Here is a 16,520-nt window from a genome sequence, read left to right as displayed (position 1 = left end):
ATTTACCTTATTACTCGGAATGAGGCCCATAGTGTTGTGAAGTGACCAAAAGGCAACGTGAAAGCCATGTGATGGCAATAAAAAATAGATTTTGCTTCAAGTGTATTTCCTTCATAACAAGTACAGCTCACAGACATGATAGGGCGATGAAAGGCTACCTGGTAGCAGTGATTGCAAACAGAACCTCTATCTGGAGCCTGGGGAACATTTGCCCTTACTACGTTTGTGCTGACAGCTTCCCATTCCACCAACTTCAACGTGAGCCGAAGGGGCTGTTTATCAGTGTTTCACAATGAGCCGAAGAGGGTGTTTATCAGTGCTTATTGCTATGAAACTCAAGTCGTAATCACAGAGCTAAAAAAATATTGGATGCGCAGCCAGGTAACAATCAAGGGCAGACAGGGCACAAGACAAATTATGATTATGATTTCCAGTAAAAAAAAAAAAATTACAAGGGCGACTCGACTGAAATTCCTTTTATGTCTCAGGTACAAACAGCATTAGATGTCTGTGGGCACACACCTATGTTTTCCAATGCATAGTATATACTTAAAGTGGGCTACGGGTCAGCCCATTACTCAAGAGTGGATGGCTTTGCTGTCTATCTCATGGTTCTCTTCTGTGACTCTCCCCCACCTCTAGTGTCGTTGACTATTTAACATCCGGGCAAGTGATTGGGTAATGGACGGGGCCTAATTCGGAGGAAGGTGTGAGGTGGAAGGAGAATGATTACACACACACACATGCGGTTTGGGGCTGGGGGGTTTCAATATCTGTATTTTCTCTTTTTGTATTTTTTATTTTGAGATGTGAATATAATTGCTGCAGTTGCCTTTACTTTTGTGAAGAGATTTTATCCCTACTTGTTATAGGCGAGTGCTCCATGTTGTCCTGGCCTGGCGCCCTGCCCCCCCTCCCCCCAGCAAACCACTCCTCCCACCGGTGTAGTGGAGTCTTGGGGGGAAGAAGGTGCATCCTGTACATTGTATTGGAAGGTGGTATGAGCAAATATGATTGAAATGTAACTGGCTTCCTTCCTCCATTACTGGGTGTTGTTATTGTATGTCCTATGTGGTTCTATTGACTATGCGAAAAAGCAAGAAAAGTATTTATTAAAAAATTTAAAAAAAAAAGATATCCTTCCCCCTCCTTTGTCCATCCAGGAGCATATTGGTCTCATAGTGTTCTGAACGGATGAGTTTTATCCTTCCACTATCAGACTTGAGGGCATTATTATTTCTTTATCATTTTTTACTTCTTTGAGTGATTGGCATGTGTTTCGTTTCTCTTTCCTCGGCTTGTTCTTCGGCCTACACTTTGCCACCCATGCACTCTCCTTTTATTCACCTGATCTGCGTCCTATACTGTACCCTGTTTCAAACATTCACTCTTATTTATTTATTTATTTATTTTTAATAGAGGGCCGGGGTACTGGAAAGTGCTAATGAGTCGCTTGTTCCTTTTTTGCGACTGTGCGCTTTTCTTTTGTTTCCCCTTTTAATTTACCATTTTAAAATGGCTGTCCACCATGTTCAAACAGAAAACTAACAAACTGGACGCCGGTGTGTCAGGATTCATGTGCAAGTGTTGTGACACAGCTAGAACATGTGTCATAACAAATGTACACGCTTCAGCTATCATCTCTAGTGGAAAATGCATTCCACAAATGGTAACCATGAGTCCACCACATGCGTCTTGACACATGTGAAGGCAAATCCAAAAAGCATTAGCAAAGCCAATAGCTCAGCCTTTTAGAGATGAGGCATATTGGCTTTGCCGATGTCTATTATTAAATGTTGCCTATGGTCACGTGAAAGTCAAGGGACCTTTTTGCATGAAATAAGGCCCTGAGAAGTCTAAAACCTAACCAATATCACAAGATCTTGCTGCCAACTATCAACAGATTGCTTGTGCAGTAAATACATTAAATCAAAAATATTGTTATCAAAATCACTGTTGAAATAACATCACTATTCTAGATTTTTTCCTAATTTTTTATCCAAAAGCACAAGTCTGGCTTAGGAACAAAATTGCACAACAGTGTTTCCCCTGCCAAAGTATGCAAGGAAAGTGGACGAAAGGGGGCTGTTTTGCACCACACGGCAAAATGCATACAGAAAAGCACAAAGAAGGAAAGAAAAAAATGCAAAAAAGTCATGAGATTGGCTGAAAGACAGACAAAAAAGGCGAGGTGAGTAGGAACTAAAAAGATAAAAGAAACAAAGTGTCCCTCACCCTTTCCCCACTTCAAAATAAAATAGATTAAAAATTGTTGGTGAAAAAATACTCCGTTTTGTACCTTGATGTTTTCCACATTGACATGTTAACATGGAACCCGAATTTGGGGCTGGAGTTGCTGTGGAATGACTATGGGACGATATGCAGATGATCATCCCACCAATACATGAAAAGTAATACGAGGAGGGGGGACGGTCTGCGCCAGCATTGACCTTATGGCATCCTTCAGGAGGTTTTGCCTCACTAACACAGAGAGATATTGAAAGGATTTTAGAGGACCCTTGAAGTGCATGGGAAATGTCGTGCTGTGGAAGAGTTAATTCAAGTGTAGAAAACAAATCACGGACACTTCTCTAACATAATTCAACTGTATTCATGGCTAGACTTCCAGTTCGGAAGAAGGTGGACATATCAATGATTGTATTATTTTCGTAATGTCACAGAGCCTTTCTTAAATTGATTAATATTGATTTGGTCACCTAAAACATTTTCACACCTTTCCTGAATTTGATCAAAACAGGCATAATGTTGACTGACAACCAGTTCCATCTATATGAACAAATACGAATAAATGGTGCTCTTCAGAGAGGTTTATTTTTGTGAGGGAATTAGGGGAAGTTGTTTGACAAAAGAATGGTTTATATGAGTGTGATAGTAGTGGATGCCAAAGAATTAGTGTATGCTGCAACATACTCAAAGGGCCTTATATGGATCACAGCTGCAATTTACTTCAAAAGGTGGCCTATATAAGGAACCAGAGAAAGCCTTTACAATGAAAGTAGAGCATTTCTAGACTAGTCGTCACCCTGGCTGCAGTGCTTTACACAATCTGTACCACGGCACCTAAATCAATTAATAGCCAACATGTCTCGCTGGTGACACCGATGTGCAGACCTATTGACATTATCAATAATTATTTGGATTTTAAAAACCATTGTTAGATGGAAACCTGTGTGTATGGCTGCATGGTGAATAGCTCAATGTTTTTTCTTAATGTAAAAGAAAAACATTTCAAGATGAACGCCATGCATGTGCACAGATGGTGGCCATCTTCAAATTATTTTTTAATAAATCATTCCAAGATGGCTGCCATGCGTGCACATGCATGCACATTTGTAAGCACACACAGTAACAATCTTGGAGTTTTCATTTATAAAGCAAAGAAAGGTAATTCCAGATTGGCCATCATGCACACATGTTTGCAGCAGCCATCTTGGAAAAGATTTTCAAAAAGCAAATTAAAAAGCATTCCAAGTGGTTATGCACTATGGACATCTTGGAATCGTTTCACATTACGCACATGTAAAAACATTTCAGAATAGCAGCTGCGCATGTGTAAGCACGCAGAGTGGCCATCTTGAAATGGTTTAAAACCATTAAATAATGCCTGCCAATCCGTATGGTAGCTTAAAGAGGTATAGAGCACAACCAAACCTGTCTATAAGCAAGAACTAAAAATAAATCTGCGAGGATCAGTTTGATTACATCCAGTAAACTATCACAAGACAAAATATTCGAGATATATCAATGTTTTTTTAAACATGGTAGGCAAATACCCATAGTAACGGATCGTAGAAGAAACATTGTCATCTCTCAACATCTGCCAAGCTTCTCCAGCTTTTGATTTTCTATGTATAATTTAGTGGCTTTCTTTTTATGTTTTCCAGCAGTGCAGCCACTGAATGGTGAAACTGACACCTTGATGGGATGAGAATCTAGCTCCAGCTCGAACCATTGCTGAATTGTAGCTGTGGTTAAATGGTTGCTACCGGTATCAATGTGACTGGGGAACAACTTTTATACCATCTCATGACAAAAAAAAACGTAAATGAAAACATGGTGGTTTGTGTATTTGCATGAGACAAATCACCCCTCCTTGCTTAAAAGCGATACCTTGAAATTGTGGCAATACCAACGACAATCATCAGGTGCACCAGGAGTGGCCGACAGTGCTTAAAATGGAAAAATAAAAGTGTAGGTACCCATTTACCAGAGTACTTTCTTCTGAGAAGTGCCAGTGCTCTCCAATTAAAAGTATTGCAACTTTGATGAGAAGTGCAGGTACCCTGCCTCACAAAATAAAAAATTGCAGGGACTCAGTCCCTGACAGTACTGGCTCATTCAAATCACTGGTGGAAGATGATTTAGGTTGTCACTTAAGTGCATTTCGTACTGGATATCTGGAGAAATATTTTCGCCTCATTAAGGTCAGCAAACCACTGCGTCCACAGTTTTAAACTCTAAATGCCCCATCAGTTCTAAACTCTGAATGCCCCATCACATGTGCGTAGATACTTTGTACACAGCCTGGTGTTAAAGTGCACTTTGTCGAGTGACATTGCAAGCCTGTGTTATAACCAGGGTACATGGAATTATGCAATTTTGCGGCTGCTGCTTTTTTACATAATTACGGGTTTAATCCATTTGCCACATAATTGATCATTGTTGGACCTGGCCCTTTTTGTAGGGTTATCCCCAAACTTTTTGCCTTCCTCCGCCTATTTTTCTGACCTCCTTTTTGTTGGTGTTAGGACTCTTGGCACTTTACCTGTGCTAAAGTGCATGTGCTCTCTCCTCTAAAACATGATACGATTGGTTGACACCTGTTTGGCATATCGGATTTACTTTGAAGTCCCTTGTAAAGTGGTATCTCATATACTCAGGGCCTATAAATGGAATGCTACTATAGGGCTTGCAGCACTGCTTATGCCGCCCACTGACGTAGCCTTTCAAACCTGTTTCAGGCCGGCCACAGCAGGGCCTGTATTCGCAGTTTACAGCCACTTTGACTTGGCATATAAAACTAGTTGCCAAGACTTAAAATACTGTTTTATTACAAATAGGTCACCCCTAAGGTAGGCCCTGGGTAGCCCATGGGCAGGATGTTATTTAACTAAAAGGCAGGACATGTGCCTTTATTGTGTGGCCTGTCCCGGTAGTGACAAACAGCCTATTTTGTTTCTCACTGCTGTGAGTGCTACTCTTTTCATAGGCTAGCATTGGGAAATCCCTTATATACTTTTAGTGGTAATTCCTAGTCTGAAAGGAGTGGCGTAGCCATGTTTGGTATGTTTTGAATGGTAGTGATAAATTCTGCTTACTGGTGTAGTTGGAATTACATTACTATTTTAGAAATTCCACTTTTAGAAAGTGTGCGTTTCTCTGTGCCTATGACTCTTCCTACTTTGCAACCTTATCCCCAATCCAAGTCTAGGCCTGGGTTACAGCTACACTTGGTGCATACTTTCCAGACAGCCACAACACAGGAAGGGCTGGCTGTGACATGGATTACAAGTACATTCATCTGCATACTTATGGTCTTCCTGGGCTGGGAGAGGGAGATGTTGTTCATGCTTAAGAATTGTATAGGTTGTGTCCTGCCCTCACACAAAGGGCTGATTTACCCCCTACTGATGTCTGGAGCCAGGGCTGGGTTGAAAGGGATTGATGCACACTTCTAAAGATTTCTTTTGAAATCACCCCTTGAAAAATGCCTCTGATGATAAGCATGTCTGTTCTGCCTCAAGTTACCAGAGGGTGAGCACAGATTATCTTTGGTGTGTAACTAATCTACCTTGACTAGAGTGGTGGGTTCTGCCTGGCTTAGGCACATACCCAGGCCAACCAAAAACCTCCTTGCTAACAATAATCTGCAGCATAATTTATAGATTTTAACCAAAATATTTGTTTCTAGCTCAAACAGATGAAAAATTACTAAAAACGTGGTGGTGTTCGTGCGCATTGGAAGCCCCCACGCAAAGGTTAACTGATCATCTTTCAGTTGCTTATTTCTTTATTTGACTGTAAAACTGGTACTAATGAGAAGAACTCGTTGCCCAGACAGTATTATGATGTGTAAAAATGACAAAATAATAAAGTACTACTATCAAGAAATGTGCCACAATATGACACATAATTTTTCTTTTCTTGCAGCATAATTTAGTCAATCCTGCCGCATAACTTGGCTCAGCCCTGCCTCATAATTCTAATAGCCCTGGCTATAACATGCAAGGGTTCGACTTGATTACAGCTGTAGTGATGAGGCATAGGTAGAGGCGGCGCAAAGTAGCTATGGAACAGTGCCTTCACGCTGCCACTTTCCAAGCAAGCTGGCTAAAAAAATGTGAAGGGGATATTAGCTCATTACTAAGTTTACCCGTCGCATTACCACTCTATTTACTGGTGATTTCCAGCTCGAGGCCCGACGCGGGGAATAAGGGCAGAAATTAGGAGACAGATTAGTGCATGGATTTTCCACGATACCACTGACTTTTCACCTGCTATTAGCAGGTAAAATATTTGGAATCGTGTAGAGTTGGAACTCTACAATATCAACGGGATTACCAATCTTCACAAATCGTGTCGACAGTCTACTGTTAGAGGGATTCTCTGCTCAGTGCCCTTTGCTGTAATTCTTCCGCTTCTCCCGACAAAGAGAACGACGCCTTCGTAGACATAAAAACACACCTCGTGACGAAGCTAGCCGTCCTATTATCGATCACCTGAGAGATCGATCGGCTCAAGAAGCCCCGAGTTTGAGCGGAATGCGCTGCCCGCTGTGAGCTTGGACAAGAATAGAGCGGGGCGAAAGGCAGCAAGACATGCGGTACGCTGCAGTGGAAACATTGGATGCTAAATGCCCGCAGGGCTTTGGGCTTTGGGCTGTGAACGCACCCGTCACTGTCAAAAACTATCACAGCAGAGCGGCGGAAGAAGAGCAGAAAGAAGGGAAAGCCCACAGCCAGAACGGTGACCTCTACACCCCACAACGCCTCCCCTCCCTCTGCCTCACCGCCCTGCCTCGTCCGGGGTCTCGCTGCACCCCAATGCGACAGAAGCTCTGCAGAGCAGACACCGCATCCCGACAGCAGCGTCCGGAGCGGCCGATCAATTGCAGTATTACTGGCACCGGTGGCAGGGCGTGAGAGCACGTACGCCGCAGACGACGTGCGTCACACGCGGCGATCCATCACCACAGGCTCGGCAGAGCGACCGTAATATCACTAAGAGGTGTTGAACCCCACACCTTTACCACAGGAGTCGTTCTCCGCTCTTCTGAACAAGTGTGTCCAGGGAGAGGGGGTGGTCCTGTTCCTCAACAATAAGGATTGAATTGGGAAGAAGCATTACAAGGCAAAATCACACACTGATAGCTCACTGACTATGACCCCGTGACATCCACCCAGAAACAGCCTAGAACACATGGCTCAGAACATATCAGTCCAGGACGACTCTGCGAAGAAACCAGAGGATCACCTGCAGAGGAACCCCAAATAGTCCGCACAACGGCAGACAGCGTTATACAGATGCAGGATAAAACAATACATACGAACTTGGTTCATGTAAATACATTTGACTAAAAAAAAAAACATACATATTGAAATTACATTATGACAGTCACATTGCAATTCCCAATTGATCAACTTCTTAAGGATGAAAGGATGGGTCAGTACAGCCAGGACTAGAGAGTGTGCATATCATGTTTATGAAACATTTGCAGCTGGTGCTTTAAATAATTGATACAAAACTTTGGATCCGATTTTCAGTATCTCGGTTACAAGTGCTCTTTCCTGGATTGGATGTGTTAATTATCTCACTCGTTAAAACCCATGACTGATTGGAATTGTTCGGACGGTATAATTACTGTCTTTTATCAAGATTTGCCTGAAAAAAATGGGGCATAACGTGGATTTTTGTACTTACTGCACTAAAACTTTTGTGTCTTCGTTTTTGCAGACACATTTTCCCTTAAGTACATAGCCGAAAGTTTGGCCTGTCCAAATTTACCTGAGGAAAATTGCCGGTGTGCAGTGTTTGCCACAAAACTCATAATTTCAATATGTGAGGTAACTTGTGTACTTGTCTCGAAACTCATTTTTGTTTGCTTTTTTCTGTATTAATAATAAGCCAGCCTATACCTTCTGTTGTGACAATGTGACACGCTATCATTCCAGTATGAATGTCTACACGAAGGTCTTCAGGGCAATTTAAGTGTCTGAATGCTTGATAACACAACTTTCTAGATTTACCTATAACCAGGGCAGTACAAAGTTTTGAAGGAGATACCATTACCTCATTGTCATGGTATTACTCCACGGTGTTTTATTATCTCCCAATTCTGTGTGTCACTGGTCACAATGGAGAATACGCAATTTCACAAACATAATTGCCATGTCAGACTTGATTTAGGCCCAGATCTCTGTACTGGAGTGAATGTATGACATTGTTCTGCATTCTGTCCATCAACTGTTGTTCTTGCATTTGTCACCCTGAGTGGGACGGGTATGCCCATACGTGGGTCCCGTGCTCTCCATGCCACTGGAATCAAGCTATCCTGGCTGAAGAGGGGTGAAACCCTGAAACCGGTCCTAGGATGCTTGTTTCCAGTCCAGGGAGGACCAGGCTTGGCAGTTCGGGCTGGACTGTTCCCATGAGGCACAGGGTCAAGACTGATTTGCATATGACTGGGTTCAAACTGGAATGGCATGGTGAGCAAAAAAACGATGGATTTAGGCCCAGATCTCTGTACTGGGGTGAATGTATGACATTGTTCTGCATTCTGTCCATCAACTGTTGTTTTTGCATTTGTCACCCTGAGTGGGACAGGTAGGCCCAGACGTGGGTCCCGTGCTCTCCATGCCACTGGAATCAAGCTATCCTGGCTGAAGAGGGGTGAAACCCCAAAACCGGTCCTAGGATGCTTGTCTCCAGCCCAGGGAGGACCCGTCTTGGCAGTTCGGGCTGGACTGTTCCCATGAAGCACAGGGTCAAGACTGATTTGCATATGGCTGGGTGCAAACTGGAATGGCGAGCAAAAAAAACGATGGATTTAGGCCCAGATCTCTGTACTGGGGTGAATGTATGACATTGTTCTGCATTCTGTCCATCAACTGTCGTTTTTAGACTTGATTTACCAGCAGAAATGCCTAGTGGTGTTGTTAAGGGATTAGGTGGGACCCTTGTGGCCACCATATCTGTGGCAGCAACAAAACAGACTCTGCCCACCTGTTAGATGCTGAGGACTTGGCAGCACGATTCAAAGGGCTGGAATGTTGCGTATTTCACATCATGGGTTACAGTCTACTAACCAATACAGTGAAACGTGGTGAACACACCTCACACTTTTAATCCTGCTGCAGGAACTAATTTGATGGATGTACATACATAACATATATATATATATTTGTAAAGCGCACGTTCGCCCAAGGGTATCTTAGCGCTGAATAACAGGTGTTACTGTTACCCAACTCGAGGGTACTCATTTTATCGACCTCAGGAGGATGAAAGACTGAGTGGACCTGCCAGGATTTGAGCCTGTGACCATGAGGTCGGACACAGGCCCTTGCAGTGGACACATTAGTCCACTAAGCCACCAGACCTGTCTGTGGGTGTGCAGGGGGCGGAACTGGTATTCTGGAAAGTGGTTTCTCAGAGTCCCCATCAGCTGGTGGCGGCTGAGGTCTATGGGTACCTTTTGCCCGTCCTGCCAAGCAACAAGGTGATTTTTCAGGCTCACTTGATCCACTGCCTGCACCAACATGGCACCACTGGTTACCGGTGGAGGTGGCACCAGGAATTCTTCTCAGTGGCCCCGCCTCCACTTGTGCAGATGAGCAGAAGCGCTGAGAAGACTGAGCAGTTGCACCAGCTAGGAGATTTGGTTGGAGCTATATCTGCAAGTGCTGCAGCAGAAACAAGGGCACAGCAGCTTAGCAGCAGACATGTAGGCACACAAGTAGACAAGAGGCTCTGAGCTGCTGTGTCAGCAAACAGCTTATGATTGATGATGTGATCAGGATTCCATTATTTCAAACGTATGAACATAATAAATAATCCTTGTTCATGCATTAACACATAAAGTAGATGGAGCAAAATAAAGGGTGTCTCTTAAAGGATGACCTGCTCACCAGCCCTTTCCACCGGCTTAGGACAGCAAGGAAGAGCCACTGTATATGCGTATGTATACTGGGACTGCAAAACGCCGACAGCGTCATAACCTTCTTGCTTCACTTGCAAGACTGAATCAAACATTTCTGTGCGTTGAATGTCACTAAGTAGCGTCCACGCCCTGAATACGTTTCAACAGTAGCATCTTCAGGTTTAGATATTGGATGAGTGCTGCTGGAAGGTTTAGCTGCGTTATTGAGATATAACCAAATGACTGCTAGTTATGAGTTCAACTAATCCCCAGATTTATGTCAAACTAGAGGCCTCAGGTGCTTGTAAGAGAAGTTAAAGGCAACTGTTGGAGCAGTAGATGTAGGAACTTAAAAAAGAATTCTAGACAATACCCACCTTCTCCCCATTCGGGTTGCCCAGCACGTAGCAGCCCATGATGTGGATGATATTTGGCTCTGGGTTCATCTTGCTCATGAGTCTGCTCAGCTTTCTCCAGAAGCTGGAAAAGAATAGGAAGCAGGAGGCATCACAAAGCAGGCTATTGTGAATCAGTCTGAACAATACCAAAGCAGAAACTACATGAGTCTGTATCGCTCATCTACGTCCAAATACATTGAGAACAGTTCATGGAGAGCTCATGGAGGAGGTGTCTTGTGAGTCAGATTTAGGCCCAGCATGGTGAGAATTATGCCAGGTTTTCGGAATAATTAGTGACTATGTCAAGAAATTCCATTTAAATTTCATGCACACACATGCATTTTAGGAGGACATCTTGAAAATCTGGCCTGGACCTGGCCCTCCTGTACCTGCATTGGATAGCTCAGGATCTATGTATGAGTGTCATATCCACTTGCAGGACATGCTGTTTTGTCAGCTTTAGTAGTCCCTTGGCCAACAAACAATACTACATGATGGAACAGCGACTCCTACCAGCTCTTAGTGCTGCGCTCCCTATGGCAACAGATAGATCATGACTTTATTGTTCAGTTTTCATTGCTGCCCATGATGCACAACCACATCACACAGAAATAATTAGAAAGGATGGCAACGAAAATAGAACAGTAACATTTGGAGGTACCACATGTTATTAGATTGGATTTTTTATTCGTTTGGAGGTGATTTGTTTTAAAGACCCATTGTGTCATTGCATCTGCCACATTTGTGCTTCATAACGTAAGAAATACTGAAATTTGTGATATTCGGTGCATCGTAAGGAGGGGATAGGAGTCCCTAACATCCAGAATTAGGATTACCAAGTGATGAAAGGGTGCATCACATTACCCTGTCCCCAAACCTGCAGATGGGTAGCTTTCATGTTTATTGGGTAGTTAATCACAGTCATGGAGTTTTACCATGGGAAGTGCACGCTGTATTAAAAATAAACGCAATCATGTTAGATGGATAATAGAGTGCGTTAAAGGCATGCTGAAGGGGAACAAAACTCCATCCATGCAGTAGATCACGTTCAAGACACATCAGTAGGCGATGAACGCTCTAGACTGAGTTGTCTATTCGGAAGGATCAACTATTAAAAGAATGGATCTGCCTTCCAAGACATTAAAACGAGGTCCCCCCCTAACCTTCTTATACTCCTGCGTCTTCTGATAACATGGGCGAAACAATGTCACTCACACAATCATGTCTTCCTCCTTTTCCACTTTTGCAAAGGTGGCAACCTTATTCTTCAACAGGTACAAGTGTCCGGGGCCGCCCTGTAAGGAAAAGAAAAGTGCAGTCAGTGTCTGTGTTTACCTTGTTGAGCTGCGATTACCACATATTTCTTAGTGGCCTCGGAGGTCAGTGGTGACAGGGAGCATACAGAGAGAAGTTCAGCAATGACACCTCATGGCAAAGACATAGCAACAGTGACTCGAAATGGCCAGTTGGAGAATAGTTGTGTCCAAGTGTTGACCACAGCAGTTCCAGGAACCACTATGCCCATTTCACAGCCAGCATTAATGAAGTCAGAAATCTCCTGATCCTAGATTTCCTCCTACGTTTGCAGGAAATTTCCAACTTGAAAGGAATTTCCAAAAGTCTAATGGTGTTCATATGCAAATGTGAAAAAAGTCACAGATTTCCAAGAATATTTCATCACTCATGCTTTTTCCACCAAAAGAAAAATACACATGACTTAGTGCAGCGCAGGTTTGTATTTACAGGTGTGTTTTTTTTCTTCACATGCAATTTTATTTTCTGAGAAAAGATCCTATGACTCAGACCTATACTAAATTTGAAGCTGTTGGCTATGCCTCCCCACTGCATAACCTATTTACTCTTGCCTTTTGCAAGAGTAGTTTCACATGTGCTTCTAAAGTGGAAAATGCCATGGACATTTTTGGGAATACTCGCAAAGTTCTGACTTTGTGGGCGTGCACAAAAGAAAGCCTACCTTCAGGATTTAAATATTACAAATGGAATTCCAAATAATTGGGCGTCTAAATGAGGCTTAGATTCACAAACCAGTAAGTGACTCTGCCTCCTCCCCCCATCTACTAGTGAAGGAAAGAAGGGAGGAAGTGGTTGTAAAAGAAACGTCTGTAGATGACAACCTGAATTTAAAGTATCCATTTCCGGTCACCACTGTCATAGGGTGCAAGGGTTGGAGATCTAACAAGGATAAAGCCTGCAAAGTCCTGTGCGGAAAATGTTAAGGAGCCGAAAAGTACAACTCCCTTGTACACACGTACAACTCCCTTGTACACAATCAGTCACTAGTATTCAGCGTGTTTCCAGTTTTTTATTTTTCTAGTATTTGTTAGTGATGCGCTCGCTTGCATTTTTGCTATTAAAAAAAAAGCATTCCACTTTGCAAGAAAATTACTTATGTTCCTGTTACATATACACGGAAAGGGCATGAACTTTTTTATGGCGACTACTTTTAGGTAGCCACGCGGTGTCACAGGCTAAACGACATCTCTATTGGCATCTGTGGCTCGTCCACCCACGAGACTGTATTTTAAACAAGTCTTTCAGAAATATTACAATACACAATAATAAACAAGCATTTACAATGCAATGGTCTCGGCAATATTATAGGTAGAGCTATTGGTATTGCTCATTATTTTTTATCATTTTTGTATCCCTAAATAAATGGCATTGTCAGTTTTTTTTTGCATATGTGATACCTATTGCATTAGCAGAGAGAGAGTGAGGTAGTGAGATAGAGAGAGAGAGAGAGGTATTGAAATAGAGAGTGAGGTAGTGAGAGAGAGTGAGGTAGATAGAGAGTGAGGTAGTGAGATAGAGAGTGAGGTAGATAGAGAGTGAGGTAGTGAGATAGAGAGAGTGAGGTAGTGAAAGAGTGAGGTAGTGAGGTAGTGAGGGAGAGGGATGTTGTGAGGTAGTGATATATAAGCATAGAGTGATGTTGTGATGTAGTGAGATAGAGAGAGAGGTAGTGAAAGAGAGAGTGAAAGTGAGTTAGTGAGATAGAAAGAGTGAGGTAGTGAGATAGAGAGTGATTGTAGCGTGCCGCCGTGTTTTAACTGAGGCGGGGTGGGGGGTGTTTTTGTGCCCCAGCGATTGTTTGTTGCGTTGGAGCTGGGACACCAGAGGCGAGGCAGGGGGGAGGATGCGCAAGGAGAGATAGAGGCGGGGGAGGCGGGGGTGCGTGGAGTGGGCTGTGTCTCCGACCCTGGAGGCGCCGCCTCCTTCAAGCGCCTAGCAACGGTACAGAGTGATGGCGTCTGCTTTTGGTATATAAGGCTGCCATCTTGAAAAAAATAAAATGCAATAGAAGGAACAAAAAATGTGCACCGTAAATAAAATGCCCCCAGTCTATTGCATAGGTTACCCAAATGACCTTCGGAAACCTTAGCTGGTATTACAAAATGTGCATAATGCATGGATAACAAAACATTGCATTTAAAGTAAAAGTACATGCTATAATTAATGTACCTTTTAATAACATATGTGTTGTTATTGTGGCTACGATAGTCGCCCAGTTGTACTTTGAATCAATTGTTCAGGTATCCCCCGCGTAAGTTGTTTACAAACGTATGAGAACAGACTGTAACCCCCAAACGAGGCTTGGGACGCAAAGTGATCTGTAACGTCCTTTCAACGAGCGTCGCACATGATTGGCTGGGACGTTGTAATCCATCCAATCAGAAGCCAGGACGCAGTAGTGTAGGAAACGGTGGAAGCGTCTTCACCAGGGCACCGGGTGCTTCTCCGGGCTCGGGGCGTGTGAGTGAGTGGGAGCAGGGACTATTCCCGATACCGTAACAGCAGTAGGGTGAGCTCCAATCAGCATGACAGTGTGCACTCTGGCGATATCCACTATTGTAACCCTCTCCTGACTGCTCTTTGCAAGATTCACTTCACTCTGCTAAAAGCAAGCCTACAGTCGGCAGCACTTTTCGTCTCAGGGACCAAAAGGAATCACCATGTTTCACCGATTGTGGTAACACTTCACTGTTTTCCCAATGAATGGTGTGTTTCTTTTTCTCTCCTCTTGCCATTGGCTGGAGGAGAGAAAAACACGCCTAAAAAAGGGCGTGGCTAAAAAGTGGAAAGAAGAGCACGGAACACGCCCCGAATCTGAAAAAGACGGAGCCTATTTGGAGGGACGGCTCTCTCCTCCAATGGCTGGCCTCCGTTTAGGAAGCCAGCCAATGGAGGAGAGGCAAAAAGAGAGGAGGGCTAAATAGCCACTCTCAGAAACATAAGATCTCCGGACTTCCGGTTCTGCCTTCGGCAGACCGGACGGTCCCTCGACCTAAAAATGACATGGTCTCCTGTACTTAAATGTATCATTGGAAAACAAGAAAGCAAAAGCCGAATCAAAGATTGCATAAGCCACACACATACATACACATTTAAAGAACACGATACCAGAAAGTAGTAACTGTCCATTTCCTCTCAGAACAGAGCTCGTCCTCCCATCACATGTCAACTCTATGCTGCCTTTGAGCCTGGCAGGGCTCCGCTGTCCTTTGGCTAAGTATGCACTAAACAAATATCACACACGTACAAAAGCCAGAGAAAACCAAGGAAATCGTGTGTTCTGAGCAAACTAACACCACAGAACATCTCTTTATCACAACAAAAGTTTGTGTAGATGATATAGGACATCTTCAGTTGGAAGAAAGGAGTCAATTGAAAGACACATCAGAAATTAAATGTCCGCTTTAGTGTAAAAGGGTCCCTTGGAAGCGTTGAATCATTTCCGGGAACTGCATGATCAGCAAGCTTCACTGATTGGTTTGAAAGGCATTTGTTTTCTCAAACCTGTAGACGAGTTATCCTGTAGGCTTGTCAACATACTCAGAAGGGTCATTTGATAGTTTTAATGATAAGATCCTTTAATTAAAAGTCAAAACTAAGTGAAGTTGGAAATGGAGGTAATGGAGCTCTACACTCTGGAATCAGAGTTACTGAAGGAAAAGGGAGTCACCTCAAGGAAAATTGGGGAATTCTTGTGAAAGAGAACTCAATAAAAGAGGGGTGCCAGCTATGTGTGGTTGGAAATATCACCATGCACCAGGTAAACAGAAAAAAGTGAGCTAATATTGAGGGTACACACCTGACAGAAAATCAGCATCTTCCAAATCTTGCAGCCTTTTCGGTAAATATTCAACTTTTTCTCGATTTCCTCTGCAAGGGACACATAGAGGGTGTTAAACACAATGAACTGAACTGAACCGCGGCAAGAAAATTCAATGAAGGACGGAATAAGTGAAAACTTGTGAGTGAAAACTGAAGATGGGATCAGTCGAAAGAGCCATGACTCATCATGTTGCTGTATGGCACAGTCCGTCTTTTAGTTGGTCGTTGATGCATACTATAGATAGAATCTGGTATGGAATGGGGCACTGACCAGAATCAAGTGTAAGGGGGAAATAATCCACGTGCCATGGAGGGAAGGAGCATAAAGGTACACAGGTGGTTAACAGGCGATGGTGAGGGGGAGAAAAGGCAGGGAGACTGGCGGAGAGGTATAGGGGCTGAACACCTTGCAGAGAAGTGCTCAATACAGGATACCAGTGGGATGAACAAAACAAGACCTAGGGGGAGGGGAGAAGGACCCGAGAAACATGCCATTCCAAGCCTGCAATCTCCATCCAATCCACAATTATTCTATGAACTGAGATACAAAGATGGTGCTCACATACCTAAAATGTCATCAAATGTTGCATGCTCGTGGTCCTGGAGGAGAAACAAGAATGTTTATGAATTTAATATGAAACCACATATGACCTAACATGTTTCTGCTTTTTGATGTCTTAAATGACATAACATATTAGTATTATTGTTCATCAATGAGGGGAGTATCAAACCTATGAATTACCTTTTCTTACTACTTTCTTTCTAGCATATACTCAGGGATGGGGCCTGTGGGCAAGGTGGTAACTTGCTACAGGAATTAGTTGCGGGTT

At 43.3% G+C, this 16,520-nt stretch overlaps 1 protein-coding gene across 3 annotated transcripts in view; it reads right to left on the bottom strand.

The window, feature by feature from the left end:
* The window catches only part of NSMF (NMDA receptor synaptonuclear signaling and neuronal migration factor), a 180,516-nt gene that overhangs the window by 24,643 nt on the left and 139,353 nt on the right, over positions 1-16,520 (bottom strand). For all 3 annotated transcript variants that reach the window (XM_085610618.1, XM_085610601.1, XM_085610609.1), the window contains 4 exons: positions 16,257-16,290; positions 15,668-15,738; positions 11,770-11,849; positions 10,534-10,636 (listed from right to left, as the gene is read on the bottom strand). In XM_085610618.1, the coding sequence (XP_085466744.1) occupies positions 10,534-10,636; positions 11,770-11,849; positions 15,668-15,738; positions 16,257-16,290 (288 nt within the window). The remainder of the gene's footprint in view (positions 1-10,533; positions 10,637-11,769; positions 11,850-15,667; positions 15,739-16,256; positions 16,291-16,520) is intronic.

This window comes from Triturus cristatus, chromosome 1_2 (assembly GCF_964204655.1).
Source record: "Triturus cristatus chromosome 1_2, aTriCri1.1, whole genome shotgun sequence".
In the NCBI taxonomy this organism is placed as follows: Eukaryota; Metazoa; Chordata; class Amphibia; order Caudata; family Salamandridae; genus Triturus; species Triturus cristatus.
The sequence above is the reverse complement of the archived record's forward strand: the minus strand, read 5'-3'. Positions and strand labels throughout refer to the sequence as shown.